Source organism: Ylistrum balloti, unplaced genomic scaffold (genome assembly GCF_031769215.1).
Source record: "Ylistrum balloti isolate Yb309-2 unplaced genomic scaffold, AGI_CSIRO_Ybal_v1 Utg370260, whole genome shotgun sequence".
NCBI classification, from domain to species: domain Eukaryota; kingdom Metazoa; phylum Mollusca; class Bivalvia; order Pectinida; family Pectinidae; genus Ylistrum; species Ylistrum balloti.
In genome coordinates, this window is record NW_026782205.1 from 54897 (window position 1) to 74604 (window position 19708).

Below are 19708 nucleotides of genomic sequence, written 5' to 3' on the forward strand. Positions count from 1 at the left end.
ATGAGGTGTGTACAGTGTATGTGGGTATTTGTGTTCTCTAGGCTGTCCTTTGATGAGGTGTGTACAGTGTATGTGGGTATTTGTGTTCTCTAGGCTGTCCTTTGATGAGGTGTGTACAGTGTATGTGGGTATTTGTGTTTTATAGGCTGTCCTTTGATGAGGTTTGTATAGTGTATGTGGGTATTTGTGTTCTGTAGGCTGTCCTTTGATGAGGTGTGTACAGTGTATGTGGGTATTTGTGTTCTGTAGGCTGTCCTTTGATGAGGTTTGTACAGTGTATGTGGGTATTTGTGTTCTGTAGGCTGTCCTTTGATGAGGTGTGTACAGTGTATGTGGGTATTTGTGTTTTATAGGCTGTCCTTTGATGAGGTGTGTACAGTGTATGTGGGTATTTGTGTTCTCTAGGCTGTCCTTTGATGAGGTTTGTATAGTGTATGTGGGTATTTGTGTTCTGTAGGCTGTCCTTTGATGAGGTGTGTACAGTGTATGTGGGTATTTGTGTTCTGTAGGCTGTCCTTTGATGAGGTTTGTACAGTGTATGTGGGTATTTGTGTTCTGTAGGCTGTTCTTTGATGAGGTTTGTATAGTGTATGTGGGTATTTGTATTTTATAGACTGTCCTTTGATTAAGTTTGTACAGTGTTTGTGGGATAATCAGTTTTGTATATAAGGTGTGTCTCAGCCCCCTGGTGCAGGAGGGGTAAACCCAACAGGGGAATTTCTTTTATGTAAGAATGATTGGATTTTGCCCAAGTCTGGTATGAGGCATTGTTTGGAGAATGTGAATCAAATTTGTATAAACAATGGGTCATTGGACAGGAAGGGCGGGGGAAATTGAGCAACTTCTTTAAAATTCTATTCCACCTGTAGGAATGATTGGATTTCGCCCAGATATGGTCTCAAGCATTGTTCAGGGAAGGGGAATCAATTCTGTTTTAACTACGTGTCTCGACCTCCTTGGACAGTAGGGACTGGTCCCATTAGGGGAAAGAAAGCAAAATCTTTCAAATCCTACCCCTCCAGTAGGAGTGATTGGATCATGCCCACATTTGATCTGAAGAATCCTTTGGGGAAGGGGAACCAAGTTTGGATAGAAATTATAATCAAGGGGCCAAAGGAGCAGGGCTCAAAAAGGATAATTTTACAAGTTCAGTAAAATCCTACTCTTCTTTTAGTTATGATGGGATTTTGCCAACATTTGGTGTGAAGAATTCTTTGGTGAAGAGAAAACAATTTTGTTTAAGCTGTGGGTCTCAGCTGCCTTTGGATGGAGGTCAGGGAGGGAGAATTGGGGCCCAAGAAGGGAAATAGAGCAAATCCTTTAAAATCCTTCATCCTTAAGAATTCCTTGATTCTGTCCTGATTTGGACTGAAACTTACCTAGTTGAAAGGAAATAGAATCTAATTTTGTATTAACCAGGAGTCTGACATCAGTGATGTGGGGCCCAATATGGGAAATGCAAGATCTTTAAATCCTTCTTCAGTACAAGGATGTTGTACAAGGATATTGTCTAAGTTTGGTCTGAAACAATTTTTATGCATGGTGAATCTGACTTCTCTCTGACTAGAAAGAGAGAGCCCTATAGTGAAATTACTTCAGAATTTTCTTATCATATTTTTAATTCTTTTGTAAAATAACTGAATAACTGAATTAGCTTGTTGAATAATACAGGCCCCATGGGCATCTTGTTCTAACACAGAATGTGCAGTAATTGTCACAAAGTCAGCCGATATAATATTTGGTCTTTGATTGATTACACATATTACTGTTGCTAATTTAATAAACTTCTCACAAATGTTTGTAAACTCTTGGCCAATTTAGTTTTACACTGATCATGATGAAAGCCATGAAATGATAAGACATTCGATGTCCTGTTACATCCTGATTACAGAATTTTAATTGTTAAAATGTTATTTGATGATTTTGAACGAAAATCAAAAAATTTTACCTGGTGATGTCATATATTTAAATTTTGACGATTGTATTTTGTAGGAGGGTTGGAGGGGGGGGGGGGTTTGTTGGGGTTGAGATGTGTTGGTTGGTGGATGTGTCACTATATATCAGCTTTGTACCAAAACATCCCATAACTGTTCAATAATATAATAGTGATCATTCTTTATTTTTCTCTCATTTTTGTATCTATTTCCTCTGGGTATTGACCCATTATATGAGTTACAATATTTAAAAATGAAGATAAGGTAAAACAAGTCAGCACAGTTGAATCAATAACCTGTAAAATGATTTCTTTCTGTAGATAATGTGTAACGCTTGACAATTATATACTCACTGCCATTTAAGGTTTACTTTTCATATTAATTTTTTTCCAGATATTTCTGTTCCAATTATTACGAGGCTTAGCCTACTGTCATAAAAGGCAAGTTTTACACCGGGACCTGAAACCTCAAAATCTTCTTATCAATGAAAGAGGAGAACTTAAATTGGCTGACTTTGGTAAGTCATTTTAGAGTACTGACTTAATATCATGTTCTATTTGTCCAGGAGAAAAATGTAATAAAAAGCCAAAAATGATATTAACAGTTGACATGTTTATTTCGGATGTCTAAACGTGGAAGTTAACTTTCTGATGTGCCAAACTGACTTGTTTCTTACAGTAATTACTTGAAGACCAAAATTTGAAATCTCTTTCGTTTTTCCCATATGCATAGTGATTTGCTTTCAGTTTTGTTTGTTTGAAATATCTAACCTCTATCTGAAATTATTGTGAACGATCATGTCATATTCACAGTGTACACATGGTCAAATTCAGTGTCATCAGCTGATGTTTTGCCGCATATTTCATTTATACATATTCTGGTAGACTTCATAATAGAGTATCATCGCAAAGATCGCAAACATATAGAACAGTTTCAGGTAACATATAGAACAGTTACAGGTAACATTTAGAACAGTTACAGGTAACATATAGAACAGTTACAGGTAACATATAGAACAGTTACAGGTAACATATAGAACAGTTACAGGTAACATATAGAACAGTTACAGGTAACATTTAGAACAGTTACAGGTAACATGTAGGATAGATACAGGTAACATATAGAACAGTTACAGGTAACATATAGAACAGTTACAGGTAACATATAGAACAGTTACAGGTAACATATGGAACAGTTACAGGTAACATATAGAACAGTTACAGGTAACATATGGAACAGTTACAGGTAACATATAGAACAGTTACAGGTAACATATAGAACAGTTACAGGTAACATTTAGAACAGTTACAAGTAACATATACAACAGTTACAAGTAACATATAGAACAGTTACAGGTAACATATGGAACAGTTACAGGTAACATATGGAACAGTTACAGGTAACATATGGAACAGTTACAGGTAACATATAGAACAATTAGAGGTAACATAGGGAACAGTTACAGGTAACATTTAGAACAGTTACAGGTAACATAAGGAACAGTTTTCTTTGATCCCTCATTTTTAATACTTGGTATTTTTTCAGGCTTAGCTAGGGCCAAATCAATACCTACCAAGACATATTCAAATGAAGTGGTCACTCTATGGTAAGTCATTCTTTGAATAGTATTCTGTTTACATACAACAATGATCTGTAATGATATAACACCTTACATATCAATACTAAGAAGTATGGATTCTTGTGTATTTTGATAAGTACAACACGACCTGTAGGTACTACAGTGTATGACATAATGGATTATATAAAGGTTATACAAATACATTTCTTAACAGTTCTCATACACTTCAAGCAAATATGAATAACTCTGTATCATGTGTTAATTCAGGGATTCATTTTCAATACTGATCATCACTTTTAAACAAATTTTTACTCTACTCAACAAAAATATTTAGCTATCTGTAAGATTTTATTCCAGTAAAAATCACAAGTCAATAAAAATTAATTAATGTTTTCACTGATAAGAGTAATGGAGCCTTGAGAATCTGATCTTAGCATTTATCATACAGTACCTGAAATGACACTACTGTAGTAAATGTTGTGATGTGACGTGATTTTTTTTGGACAGGTATCGTCCCCCAGATGTTTTACTGGGATCAACAGAATACTCCACCTCCATTGATATGTGGTAAGGATCACATGTAACAGTGTATTTCTTGTATTCACATCAAACAAGAAATAAGTCTGTAAAAGAAATCTTTTCCTGAAATTTAATCTTAACTTTCTATATACCTGCTAAGTTTGTAGTACAGGGAAGTTTGTTATATATTTTATCAGATGGCCTCTGGCAGGCCAGTTTTTGATAGCCTTTTACAAATCTACATTTTTCTTAATACAGGGGTGTTGGTTGTATATTTTATGAGATGGCCTGTGGCAGGCCACTTTTTCCGGGATCTACTGTGGAAGATGAACTACATTATATATTCAAGATACTGGGCACCCCTGTGGAGGAAACGTTCCCAGGAATCAGCAAAAATGAGGACTTCCTGTCTTATAACTTCCCTCGCTATGAGCCAGAGCCCCTTATTAATGTGGCTCCTAGGTAAAACTTTAGGCTATAAAACATGTAGGAATATGGAAATGTACTAGGATAGTACTGTATCTGTAGAAATAAATATCATATGTGCTGAGGTCTTTTGTGTCAGAAGTATTCTGCAGAAGAAATGTTTCATCTAGTATGATTTTAGCTACATTTTGAAAGATCAAATAGTTGATAGTATAAGTGTTCAGGTATATAGCTATTTGTGCTTGACTGTGTTCTGTAGCCAGATACAAAACATGAACATTTAGGAAGGATGTTTATCTTGCAGAGCAGCATTCTAACATTTTATTCCATTTTTTTTTACAAACATGTGAATTGCTTGCTATGCAGTATGTTTGTTCATTTGATGTTTTTACTGAAGTCACTAGTGTATACCTTTGAAAGTTTTTCATTGGCACCAATTAAAAATTCAAATCCAAGTAAATTGGTAATATGAAGCTTGGCTTTTCTTCTATCTCTGATATTGATAATATTTGAATTCCATCATCAATAGTCTCCTTTGTTTTTTCAGGTTGGATGGTGATGGTTTAGATCTCTTAGCAAAACTACTAAAAGTGAGTGTTTATAAACATAGCTGTATAAACTTTTGTGAGTGTTGAAGACATTTCTTTATTTGTGTAAACTTGTGTGAATCCAGTTTATATAAATGGATGAATCTTCAAGAAGTTGATATTTAATATAAAATCTACAAACTTATTATACCCTGCACAATAAAGTTTGGAGTTTGTTATAATGAAATTGCCCTATCTGACTGGATGTCTATCTGAGAACTACTCCTAAACTGGTGTCTGGAAGTCTGTCTGGATGTCGGTCTGAGAACTACTCCTAAACTGGTGTCTGGATGTCTGTCTGGATGTCGGTCTGAGAACTACTCCTAAACTGGTGTCTGGATGTCTGTCTGGATGTCGGTCTGAGAACTACTCCTAAACTGGTGTCTGGATGTCTGTCTGGATGTCGGTCTGAGAACTACTCCTAAACTGGTGTCTGGATGTCTGTCTGGATGTCGGTCTGAGAACTACTCCTAAACTGGTGTCTGGATGTCTGTCTGGATGTCGGTCTGAGAACTACTCCTAAACTGGTGTCTGGATGTCTGTCTGGATGTCGGTCTGAGAACTACTCCTAAACTGGTGTCTGGATGTCTGTCTGGATGTCGGTCTGAGAACTACTCCTAAACTGGTGTCTGGATGTCTGTCTGGATGTCGGTCTGAGAACTACTCCTAAACTGGTGTCTGGATGTCTGTCTGGATGTCGGTCTGAGAACTACTCCTAAACTGGTGTCTGGATGTCTGTCTGGATGTCGGTCTGAGAACTACTCCTAAACTGGTATCTGGATGTCTGTCTGGATGTCGGTCTGAGAACTACTCCTTAGCTGGTGTCTGGATGTCTGTCTGGATGTCGGTCTGAGAACTACTCCAAAACTAGTGAACCAGTTCCAATGATAGTTCATGTAAAGGACCATCTTTATGGGCAACAAGAGATAAATACATTCATGATGTAAGAACTGACCAATGGGTGTGGCTCAACCTCTCTAGCCTTAATTTCTGAGTTATACCTTTGAAACGGTTGAGATCTCTACCCCCTGAACCATATATAGCAATGATGGGCATCAAGAGATAAACACATCGTTGATGTAAGAATTGACCTCTAGGAACATAATTTTCATATTTTTGACAAAGTTAAGATACCAACCTCGTAACCCTCTCTTACTAGGTATCAAAAGAGAGAAACACTCATGAATTTACCCATTGGACTTGCCCTACCAATGAAGTGACTTAGCCATAATTTGGAAATATTTGAAATACCCAACCTATAGGCATGTATACCATTGCTAAGCTTTAAGATTCAGATGAGTGATACGGGGCCTATGGGTCTCCTGTTAAAAATCTGCATGCTTATACTGATTTTTTTATCTTAAAGTTTGAGGCTAAGGGAAGATGTTGTGCAGCAGATGGAACAAAATGTCCTTTCTTCAACTCCCTCGGGCCAAGTGTTCATCGTCTACCTGACAGTAAGTTTCCATAGCCTACTCAATAGTAAAACTATATTTATAGCTATGTTTGTGCTTTGTATCATTCACAACTGAGCCTCTCTCTTTCGCATCAAATTGTGACCTTAATGTTCTCTGTAGATTGAATTGGATTTAAGCTTTTGTTAAACTTTATGTTCAAATCATTATCAACTACATTTTGTATGTCTGTCTATACATTTATCTACTACAGTTTCTGTACTTAATTATGACTTCTTTTTCTACAGCTGTATCAATATTTACAATACCTGGGATAGTTTTACACAGAGATCCAGGCATGAGATCATCATCATTAGCATCTACAGGTAAGTCTTGTTCTGACTTAAACTTGAAAAGTTACATTGTTACAATTGAAGATTGCATATTTTATGAAGGTCAACAATTTTACAAAGGTCGTTAAATGCAAGTCACTGATATTTTATGAAGGTCATTATATTAAGGCTACCAATATTTAGGACATTTATGAAGGACACCTTTGATTGTGCTGTAACTGGGTTACTTTAAATGTGTTTCAAGGCTGCATATTTTGTTACAGGTAAAATCCGAAGACAGAGTATGCTGTTCTAAGTGTTGTGATAGGACTAGTGACCAGCATCAACCTGCAGACAACTATCCCATATACTGATAACTAGTGAAAGCCATCAAGCTATGGACAACCAAGCCCTTTTATGGACCAGATTTACCTACAGAAGTGATGGCTGTCAGTTTTCGGACATTTACCTTCAGACAAGTGGTAGTTGTCAGTTTTCGGACATTTACCTCCAGACAAGTGGTAGTTGTCAGTTTTCAGACATTTACCTACAGACAAGTGGTAGTTGTCAGTTTTCTACAGGCCAGTAGTGACTCAGTTTTTGACATTTACCTACAGAAAGAAGTTGGCTGTCAGTTTTCTGACATTTTCCTACAGACAAGTGGTAGCTGTTAGTGCACTGTTCGTCAGTTAACATTCTCTGCATACTGCGGTCTATTATACAAACACATATCTGAAATCTTAACCAGATTTATCCACAACTCATATGGCCAGAATAATTTTTTGTTAACTTATCATGGACAGAAAAAAAGTGGTTTGGAATTAGCTATAATGCTCTGTGGCATTCATTACGGTTTTCAAGAAGTATGGCTTCAGATATCTCCAAACATCTGATGTGTTTGACTGGTGCCACCCAGTTTTACATACCTAAATTGTTGTCTTATGTGTCTGGACCATGTGTGTAATCAGGTATATGGCCCTATACGTGTACACAATATAGGTCCTGCACATGTATACACTATATGGTCCTGTCTGCACATGTATACACTAGGCCTTATTGAGGCTAGTCCTATCATTTGTATTGTGCATTTGTGTGCTTCATGTATAGATTGACGTCCTGTTTACCACAAAGCATTTAATTTGTAACGCCTGTGTGAGGAGATTATCTCATCTATGATTGTATAAGATTGTATTGTAGACCAATTGTGGGCTTAATCAACAAACACTGACCAAATGGTGCTATACATAGTCAGGCTGCCATTGGACACAGTAGATAGCTGTACCCAAACATTATACCCATCTGTATATATCACTATGCACCTCACGTCTTCTGTTGCTTGTGTGGGACTGTTGTACTGCACAACTTAGAGAAGGAATAGTAATGCAGCTACTGTATTGCACATCCTAATTAAACGGGCAGTAGTGGAGCTACTGTACTGCACATTGTAAGGGGAGGGAACTCTAATTACTGTATTGCACATTTTAATGGGAGGGAACATTAATGAATCTACTGTACTGCACATTGTAAGGGGAGGGAACAGTTATGGAACTACTGTATTGCACATTTTAATGGGAGGGAACATTAATGAATCTACTGTACTTGACATTGTAAGGGGAGGGAACAGTTATGGAACTACTGTATTGCACATTTTAATGGAAAGGAACAGTTATGGAGCTACTGTACTGTACATTCCTATGGGAGAGAACAGTAATGAAGCTACTGTGCTTCACAATGTAAGGGGACAGAACTCAAACTAATGTATTGCACATTCTAATGGGAGGGAACAGTTATGGATCTACTGTACAGCACATTCTAATGGGAGGGAACAGTTATGGAGCTACTGTATTGCACATTCTAATGGGAGGGAACAGTTATGGATCTACTGTACAGCACATTCTAATGGGAGGGAACAGTTATGGAGCTTCTGTAAGGCACATTGTAATAGGAGGGAACAGTTATGGAGCTACTGTATTGCACATTCTAATGGGAGGGAACAGTTATGGAACTACTGTATTGCACATTCTAATGGGAGGGAACAGTTATGGAACTACTGTATTGCACATTCTAATGGGAGGAAATAGGTATGGAACTACTGTATTGCACTTTCTAATGGGAGGGAACAGTTATGGAGCTACTGTACTTCACATTGTAATGGAAGGGAAGTTATTTAGCTACTGTATGGCACATTGTAGTGCACTGCACATTCTTATGGGTGGGAACAGTAATGGAACTACTGTACTGCTCTGCACTTTCTAATGGAAAGGAATAGTAATGGAGCTGCAGCACATTGTAATGGGAGGGAGCAGTGATGGCGCTTCTGTACTGCACATTGTAATGGGAGGGAGCAGTGATGGCGCTACTGTACTGCACATTGTAATGGGAGGGAGCAGTGATGACGCTACTGTACTGCACATTCTAATGGGAGGGAGCAGTGATGGAGCTACTGTACTGCACATTCTTATGAGAGGGGACACAGTAATAAGGCCATACATTCTAAATGCAGACAATTTTGAGACAAATATCTTGCATATCCAAATAGAAAAAAACAGTAATGGAGTTATCAAACTGTGTTTGGGAAAGCAGTAGGGTAAAATTAATGTTATGTACTCAACAGATGACAGAGGACAGATATAGACCAGTGTAAGTTTACAATGCTGAGGTCCAGTTTGACATTATATGGCCTATACTCCTACTCTGTGGTTCATTTTTGTTCTCACATCTATATTGTGAATATGATACAGATGTACAGTATGTAGTTGTTCTGCTATGCACGGTGGCCATGTATTGAATCTACCATTGTTTGTTTACTTTATATCTAACAGTCTGATGCTATTGATTGTTGTCCATTTGTTCATGAGAGCTGTGAACATCTTACAGTATTGAGTATCAAAAATATAATAGGGTGTTGTAATAGTTCAAGATTTTACAGAAATCTAAAGCAGGCTTTTCTCTATTCCTGTACGGGCAAGTGTTTTCTCAATTCCTACCTTATTTTGTGTATAATTTGTATTTTTAAGATTCATGTTAAACTTTTTAACACCGGGGTTTATCGTGGTCTGAAAACTCCATTCTGATTGTAGTAAATGATGTGATTTATGTTCAGGTTAATGACTATTTCACTTTCTTTTTGCATTTCATTGTACTTTGTTTTTATTGTTTATTTTTAGCTTTATTCCCCAGATATAAATTGGGTCAGCAATACCAAGGTTTTATCTGTATTTCCTGTACATTTTCTGTGTATAAAGCTGATACTGTTTCATTACTGATGCATTAATACTTCTGTATTGCTAATGTTTTCATTTAACACATTTTCTCATCAATCACTATAACAATATTGTATCCCAAGTCTTTGATAGATGCAGTCTTAAAAATTATCTCCCCTTGGTCAGCTCTTCAATAGCAAGAATGATGAATAATGGTATCGAGAAGGATAATATTCTCTCAGCTTCAAATCAAGAATTATCTTTCTTTAGTCATTAACTTAACTGCATAGCCTATGTTATTTCTCCTGATGAATTTATGAGATATAGTTCCCCCAAACAAAACTCAAGTGTTGATCATGAGCAGCAGTTCTAAGGACCAAGATTATCTCAGGATGCCTGTCACATGTTTAAAGTATGTGTCATGATCACATTTCATATCACCATACATACTGCAAGATATCATTAATTAGGTGTAGTGATTCACATGATATTTTAAATACTTGATACGAGATGTACATTTGTGCCAATGGTGAATATGATATAATGCATGTTTTGTAGTGTGAATGTAGTCTTATTTTGTACATTTACTTTGTATTAGAAGTGCTATTGTATCATCATGTGTAATATGAGGAATCTCATTTGCTAAAAGAGACACCTCATGAATTTGTCTCAACAACTATCTACTAAGCTTGGCTCGTAGGTATCTGCTATTGGTAACAATTATGTTTACAGTTTTAGAATAGGGCAAAGTGGAGACCTACAGAAAGTGTGATCAGTGGCTAAGGGCAAATCTAATGTGTCATTGAGACGGTTCCAGTCAAGGGCAAGTCTGGCAATGTGTCATTGAGATGGTCCCAGCCAAGGGCCAGTCTGACAATGTGTCATTGAGACGGTCCCAGCCAAGGGCAAGTCTGACAATGTATTATTGAGACAGTCCAAGCCAAGGGCCAGTCTGACAATGTGTCATTGAGATAGCCCCAGCAAAGGGCTAGTCTGACAATGTGTCATTGAAATAGCCCCAGCCAGGGGTCAGTCTGATGAGAAAAAAATTCATTGTGATTGTCCTAGAAAGGACCAGTCTGTAAAGAGAATAGATTTTCTGTAACTCTGGATAGGTAAATCCATGCTTTTTACCAGTGTGAGATTTTATTGTCTCACCCTAGGACAATGATATGATGTCACAGTAACAATTCATTGATGTCACATCACAATGAAATGACGTCAGTGATGCAAAATATTGGGACAACAAAAACACATACAAGTATCTAATCAAGCCAGTAGGTAAGATAAAAACAATCCCCATGTTGGTGAGATAGGTGGATCTCAACCCTCTGGAAAAGATGTGTAAGTTGCCTAATGTTTGCTAACTTATTCATGTTTCCCTTGGGGTTGAGATCCATCTTTTTCACCTTCACGGGGTGAAAGATTCTATTAATCCTCTCACTGTGATCTCCCAGCTCTGTCTATTGTCCAGAAATTGCCACACTCTTATTTGCAGTTTATGACAGGAAGTCATTTGCTACAGACTGATGTAGATGTGACTTAATTGGATTTGTATTACATAGAGTTAAGATTATCAATTATAGCTTTAGTGCATGATATTTATGTTACCTATTTATTTATGTTGCTATATGCTCTAATTTATTAAGAGATCTCCCAAATTGAATCATAACTGATCACAATAAAACTTTTTACAATCTAGCACTGAATTACACAGCAGGAATTTGTGTAGTATATAAGAAAAGTTCTTGGATGAGGGGGTCAAGAAGCGAAATATGCTCAAAAATGTCAGGATTAGATAAAACAGGGGAAAAAAACAGTAAACTTAACAAAATCAACAAAGTTTACACCTTCAAGCAATCAAAAACATAACTTTAGAGATTTATATTAGTTAACAAATTTTTGAAGTCCTGTACATTCTATTATTTTAAAAGGGTGCAAGATAGGTGTTAAAAAAGTCATGCCAAGTGTATCTGCAATACTCTAGGGGTTAGGCTTACTATCACTCTCTGTACCAATGGAACACATCATGGCAAAATTGAAGGTTCCAGGTGCAACACCTTGTGGATAAGTCTAGGTGACTAGTTTGATCCTTTGATATATAACAAACAAACTACAAGTTACACAACAGTATGTTGTACTGGCCTGGAAGTTTGGTGTCACTCCTTTGTAGTATGTTGTACTGGCCTGGAAGTTTGGTGTTGCTCCTTTGATAAACAACAAACAAACTACAGGTTGCACAACAGTATGTTGTACTGGCCTGGAAGTTTGGTGTCACTCCTTTGTAGTATGTTGTACTGGCCTGGAAGTTTGGTGTCACTCCTTTGTAGTATGTTGTACTGGCCTGGAAGTTTGGTGTCACTCCTTAAATAAACAACAAACAAACTACAGGTTGCACAACAGTATGTTGTACTGGCCTGGAAGTTTGGTGTCACTCCTTAAATAAACAACAAACAAACTACAGGTTGCACAACAGTACGTTGTACTGGCCTGGAAGTTTGGTGTCGCTCCTTTGTAATCTTCAGAGGAGTATATCAGTTTGTGATTGGTCAGTTTTTTTTCCTGCTGAAACCTGCTCTAGACCAATCAAATTACATCACTTATGCGGTCAGTTTTCTTTGAAATGTTTCAGAGAGTGATAGTGAGCTTAATCCCAGGAATATCAAGGATATGTCAAATGTATGTCATGAATATGGTGTAAAGGACAAGAATATAACAACTTTTTACAGATTTGTATTTAATTAAAATGACACAAATGTAATGATGTTTATATCTCACATAATGGCAAAGTAGTATTGCATAGTTATTAACAGTTATCCTATCATAAGGAGACTAATGAAATATTGCTGATCAGTACATTATTTATCAATAGGAGCAAATATACTGTAGTGTATGAGAGTAACCAGCTGCTCTGCATGATGCACAAGATGTATGTCACCTTTGTATCAGTTTTTAATCTAGCTGCATAATTGTTTTGTTCGGTTTTGAAATTTTCCATGGTTTTCTAGCTCACCAGGTCTGAAGGCCCAGTGAACTCATGCCAAGGCGCAGCGTTCAGCATCCGTCCGTTGTCAAGCATCCAGCAACTTTTTGATAAAAATTACTACTTATCATGAATGACTGCACAGGTATTTAAACAAATTTGGTCAAAAGCATTATTGGGGAAGAGGAGCCAAGTTTGTATAAATATTGGTTTTCTGCCCCCAGGGGCCAGAGGAGAGAGACCCCATAGGGGAATTTTTGTTATTTGAATTTCTACTCCTCCAGTTGGTATGAATGGATATTTCCTAAATTTGGTCTGAAGCAATCTTGGGTGACGGGAAATCAATCTTGTATAGATATAAGGTCTTGGTGCCCAGGGGGCAAATAGAGTAAATTCTTTAAAATCCTACTCCTGTAGGAATGACTGGATATTGCCCAAATTTGTTCTGAAATGTTGCATCCTGGTCCCCTACTGCAAAAAGAGGTGGGTCCAGTTGGGAAAATGTAAGTTATTGAAAACCCCTGTGCATACAAAGGTATTGTCAAAGTTTGGTCTGAAGCAGTTTTTTATGAATAGTGAATCTGACCTCTGTTTGACCACAAGGGCAGGACCCAGTAGGGAAACTATATCAGAAATCATTTGTCATATTTGAAATTCCTTATCCAATGATTGAATAGCTAAGTTAGCCTGGTGAGCGATACAGACTCCTTGGGCCTCTTGTTTTTACTTGGATCAAAATGGAACATTTAAGATATGTTAACAAGCCCTGGAAGTAAGTCTGAAGGTCATACATGTAAAGTATTAAAAAAGTAATTCTGTTATATCAATGTGTAAAATGTAATTGAACTATGCTTTCTAATACTGTGTAAGGATGATTGATATTCTCAAACTAACTTTGCTCACTTTTGTTTTTAAAAAAGTTAGTGTCAGTCACTCGAGTAGTACTGCCACTAACTGCTTTCCTAGCTATCTATTTTAAAGAAATCAAATCACAATCCTGGATCATTTTGCAGTGTTTGCCATATTTTATCAGGTGTAAGTTTTAGCTTTATGCAAGTTTACACTTGATTATGTGATATATACACTTGTTGATGGTGAGGTGTTTGGTGAAGTGACTTTATGATAATGGAGTATGTGGTATTCACACTTTGATCTTGTGGTATTCATTCATGTGATCTTTACATTCGATTTTGATCATGTTTTCGTATTTACATTTGGTTGTTAGTATCCAGAATATGATATTGAGTGGTCTATCTACTCTCCATCAGGATCTTTTCTCTGATATGTGACCATGAAGATATCACCGAACTTTAAACAGCTAATCTGTCTGTTGTTCCTTAGTTCTATCAGGAAATCTGATTTCCTTTGTGGTTAGGGAAGTTTAGAACAAATCCCTGATGATGTAAGTGACATATAGAGTATGTCCTTGGTGGTTAGGGATGTTTGGTATACATCCCTGATGATGTAAGTGACATATAGAGTATGTCCTTGGTGGTTAGGGATGTTTGGTACACATCCCTGATGATGTAAGTGACATATAGAGTATGTCCTTGGTGGTTAGGGATGTTTGGTACACATCCCTGATGATGTAAGAGACATGTAGTGTATGTCCTTGGTGGTTAGAGATGTTTGGTACACATCCCTGATGATGTAAGAGACATATAGAGTATGTCCTTGGTTAGGGATGTTTGGTACACATCCCTGATGATGTAAGTGACATATAGAGTATGTCCTTGGTGGTTAGGGATGTTTGGTACACATCCCTGATGATGTAAGAGACATATAGAGTATGTCCTTGGTGGTTAGGGATGTTTGGTACACATCCCTGATGATGTAAGTGACATATAGAGTATGTCCTTGGTTAGGGATGTTTGGTATACATCCCTGATGATGTAAGAGACATATAGAGTATGTCCTTGGTTAGGGATGTTTGGTACACATCCCTGATGATGTAAGAGACATATAGAGTATGTCCTTGGTGGTTAGAGATGTTTGTACAGTCTAAATCCTTGGTGATTTTTGTCCAGTGGCTCATGTTCCCAGGTTAATGTTTCACATGCTGTTTCCTTAGGAACTTTTCCCCAGTAAAACTGTTGTGTTCCCTAAGTAACGTTTTGCCAGTTAAGCTGTTTCCTTCTTATTATATCACTATTAAGCTAAAATTCATTTGTATTAATTATGGCCATGTGAATCAATCAAATGCTCTTTTTAAGTATATACACGTACATTCTATAATCATGTGAGCTTTCAGTTATGTAGGTGTATGTACACATGAATAACAAACAGCCATTGTGACGGTTATGGTTATGTCCTGTCTTCACCTTTCTATTTGTATAGGACACATGTTAAAATGAGTTACTGGGTAACTTTTCAGTCTGGCACATGTTACTGTGGGTTATTGAGTAACCCTTTACAAGTTGGTACATGTTACTAAGGGTTATTTGGTAACCTTTTAAAAACTGGTGCATGTTACTAAGTAACATTTTATAAATTGGTACATATTACCAAGAGTTATTGAGTAATGTTTTACAAATCTGTACATGTTACTATGGGTTGTTGAGCTACCTTTTGAAAATTTGTACATGTAAAGGAACATCAAACAACAACTACAGAATGGTACATGTTACTTTAAGTAAACTTTCAACCTGGTACGTGATTCTACGGTTTTTTGAATAATCTATAAAACATTGGAATATATTTCCTTGATTTTTTAATAACATGTAACTGACTGATACATACAAATAGCACATACTGGTACATCTTGTGTACCCTTGTGCCTGGTACATATATTTTTTTTGACCATGAGAGAAAGAGGGCTATTGTGAGGTATGTGTGGAATGCCTGTACATCACACATTGTAGCGCCATCTAGAGGATGGCTGACATGTAAAAATATTAAAGATATGTAAAATAATTGTTGAAGTTTTATGTTGTGATATATTGTGATATTACCAGTTTACAGCAGGTAGGTTAGTGTATGGTCCATCCAGCACTCAATATCAGCCTAAACACAATGTTTCACAGAGTTTACTGTTGTGATTATACACAACTTGAATGACTACCTAAATAGTACCGATGTATGACTAGGAAACCACTTTACAAAGGGGTCAAAATAAATGTAACAGTGACCTACTTCAGACATGAACAGCAGACACTGAACAGAGATATAAACCAAATTTCTGAGGATTCTTTCCAGTTGACTACAAGATTATGGGTTGATTTCGTTGAAAAAAAAAAAACAACATACACATGCACAACATGCAGGGGATCTTCGATATGAAGACTTTACAGGTTTAGTTTGAAGTATTCCATCGATCCTGGGCAAACTTCACATCCAACAAACCTTAAAATCAATACTCAAATAATTTGAAGTTTTCCCATGGTCGTTCTGACTTTGAAATAACGAGGTTGGACTTTATATGGTAGTGTGAAAATCTATTTGATTTTTGTATATGGTTAACTTCTTCATTTTCCTCTGTCTATCAAAATAGTATCGCAATATTTAAGTGACCCATTATATACTAAGGGAAGAAAGAAAAACAACTTCAACATTACAGAAAGTTTGTGACAAAATAAAAAATATAGAATGTAGAAAGGATAATATTTCTACCATAAAAACAACAAGACAATTCAGAGTAACATGTCAAGAAGGCGAAGATGATGGCTTTATACAGGAACTGATTCCAGACATTTGCCTGTCCCAGTGTATTCAGTAATAGTGTTGGTATTACTACGCTTGATATATGCTGCCAAGTGGTTCCATTTTACTCTTTAACTGAGTAACACAACTTAAACATATTTCACAGCGTTTCATCATTTGGTGATTTGATTAAAGAATTATAAATGTGAATCAGTTCAGTAATATATATCTTCTTTGGCAAACAAGTATGACTTCCTGTCAAAAGTTAAACAAACCCATGCCAAAAATTTTAAGAAGTTCCACTGACTACTGATTAGCCGTGTAGGAAATGGTGCCATGATAATTTCATTTTTTCTTTAATGTAGGTAAAAGTGACCTTTTTTTGGTACATGACACACTGCCTTGCCAGGTTGACCCATGTCCAAAGTATAAGATTCCAGAAACTAGCAGTTGGAGATCCATTTTGACAAATTTTTTTTGGTGTAGGCCAAAGACCAAAATGAAGGTCAGAGTGACCTACTTTTAATGCAAGACACATAGGTGAACTCATACCTTCAGTCTGAACTTCCAGAAACAATCAGTGTACGAGATACTACCCAAACAAGGTAAAGTCCAGAAAGATAGAGGAACAGGCAGAAGGAATGAAGAACACAACATAGTAGCCCCACCCCTATCACTATTCCCCCTTCGGGACTAATAATGGATTTAACATTTGCGTCATAAATATTGACCTGCAATCATGATCACACATTTCCAGGGGAAAAAAGTACATTTAAGGCACATCTTTTTATGAACCTATGGGTATGCGTTAAATATACATAGAAAAAGATGGAGGGAGTACATAGGTTCAACAGAGGTACATTTAAGGTACCTGTTGGGGGATGCATTTTACTATTGAACATGAAATGTACCTCAAAAGTACTGAAAAGGTGTCTCCATGATCCCATGTCAAGGTATACCTCAAATGTGCCTCAAATGTGCTCCTGTTAAAGCATACCTAAAAAGTACCTCAAATATGACTAATACATACCCCAAACATACCTAAAATGTGCCTCCTTGCTCTCCTGGTGAGACATGCCTAACAAGCGGCCCATGGGCCTGAACAGTCATCTTGCTATAAAGACATAAATAATATATTATGAAAGAGGCCAAATTGAATTGCTTAATATTCTACTGCTTACAAAGGAGATGTCAGTTCTTAAAAAATATTTTCTGTGAACTTTAAATCCTATTCCTTATATTTGCTTCTTCACAAATACCATGACTCCTCACCTAATGTTTGTTGAAAAAGAAGAAATTTCAACTCTTGTAACCCAAGAGACCTTGAAAGTAAATCTAGGTATATCATTTGAGTAAATCTAGTAGCCCTTCATCAAAGTATGTTAACCAATATCAATAGCCTAGGTTTTTGGTTATTGAGAAGAAGTTATTTGATGTCCTTTACATATTTGACCCCTGTGAGATGAAAAGTCGGTCTAGGTTAGTAGTATGAACAGATTTTGTAACCTTTCATTCCAGCATCGTAGTGGCCCAACATCTTGGCTTTTTGATTTTTGAGAAGGTGTATAATCATTTCAACACATCTGATCCCTGCGACCTTCAAAGTTTTATTGATTTCAACATGTACCCCATCCTCCAAGCATGCTACAGAAACAATATCAGTACCTTGGTCCTTTTGGTTTTTGAGAAGAAATTGTTTGAAGATTTTTACTTATTTGACACCTGTGAACTTTGAGATAGGTCAAGGTCCATAATATGAACAAACATTTTAGCCCTTCATACCAGTTTGCTACTGACCCATTTATTAGTACTGTGGGTCTTTTGGTTTTGAGAAGAGGCTGTTTAAACATTCCAACACATCTAACCCCTATAACCTTCAAAGTAAATCAATGTCATTTATTTCAACACACTGGATAGCCATTTACCCGAGCATGCTGCAGGCCCAATATCAGTACCCTGGGCCTTTTAACTTTTGAGAGGAAGCTGTTTAAGGATTTCAACAAATTTGGCCCCTGTGACCTAGAAAGTAGGCCAAGATAATTTATTTTTACAAACGCGGTAGCCCTTCCTCCCAGCATGCTACAGGCCCAATATCAGTACCATGGGTCTTTTCGTTATTGAGAAGGAGTTGTTTGAAAGAAGATTTTGACATATTTGATACCTATGACCTTTGAAATGGGTCAAGACCACCTAGAATTGTTTTAAGGATGGTCGATTAACAACACATATTCCCTAACATCACTGTGTAATTACATTGAAATTAGTCCACAACATTTGGAGCAGTCTTAAAAATATCCGTCGAATCCTGACCATAGCAACGAAATGACATCGGATTTTATTTAATAATATAATTGCAATTGCTTTCCCTCAAAACACTTTTATTTCAGTTTTCACCACAATCGGACAATATTTCAATTTCCACCAATCAGAAGCCTCCGTCATGTTTCCATACTAATGGTTCTGGAAACATTTTATGAGTTAAAGTACATGCATTGATAAGTTACACCACTTGACCAAGTTTCAATAAAATTTATCAAAGTATTGATGAGTTACGGCCATTACAGCTCAGATTACTACTTGACCTTGGTTATTTAGTCTAAAATCACTTCCGTATTGGTCCGCCCTTAGTTTAGCAATCATGGTCTAAAATCCTAGTCATTTGTGAAAGTAGACCGAACAGCATTTCCTCATAAATCGTCGTTTTGATAATGATACTAAACATATGTCAACCATGCCGACTAGAGCTCGACAAGTAAAGATAGATGTACCGGTGGTATTGGAAGTCATGATATAGGAAAAGAAAAAAGGTCTGTTGAAGGTAGATTGGGTGAACTGATTTTATCCACGTTGACTAGAGATGACCATGATGTTCAACAGAATAGCGACATATGTAGAGAAAATAGAGAAATAAGAGATCGTCTGAATGGAAGAAGACATGAACGTGAAACAGACGATGAGGACCTCAGGAAAACAGTAGAGACTATAGGGAGAGACTGCTAGACTGCAGGCAGCCAGAGAAATAAGAGATCGTCTGAATGGAAGAAGACATGAACGTGAAACAGACGATGAGGACCCCAGGAAAACAGTAGAGACTATAGGGAGAGAACAGAGA

General features: G+C 36.8%; 1 protein-coding gene across 1 annotated transcript in view; it reads left to right on the plus strand.

Moving 5' to 3' along the window:
* The window catches only part of LOC132552600 (cyclin-dependent kinase 16-like), a 62849-nt gene extending 46979 nt beyond the window's left edge, over positions 1 to 15870 (plus strand). Inside the window, exons 9-16 of the mRNA XM_060216787.1 lie at positions 2328 to 2451; positions 3480 to 3540; positions 4021 to 4080; positions 4291 to 4494; positions 5006 to 5048; positions 6412 to 6502; positions 6748 to 6825; positions 7056 to 15870. Coding sequence (XP_060072770.1) covers positions 2328 to 2451; positions 3480 to 3540; positions 4021 to 4080; positions 4291 to 4494; positions 5006 to 5048; positions 6412 to 6502; positions 6748 to 6825; positions 7056 to 7087 — 693 coding nt within the window. The 3' untranslated portion in view covers positions 7088 to 15870. The remainder of the gene's footprint in view (positions 1 to 2327; positions 2452 to 3479; positions 3541 to 4020; positions 4081 to 4290; positions 4495 to 5005; positions 5049 to 6411; positions 6503 to 6747; positions 6826 to 7055) is intronic.
* The last annotated feature ends 3838 nt before the right edge of the window (positions 15871 to 19708 follow it).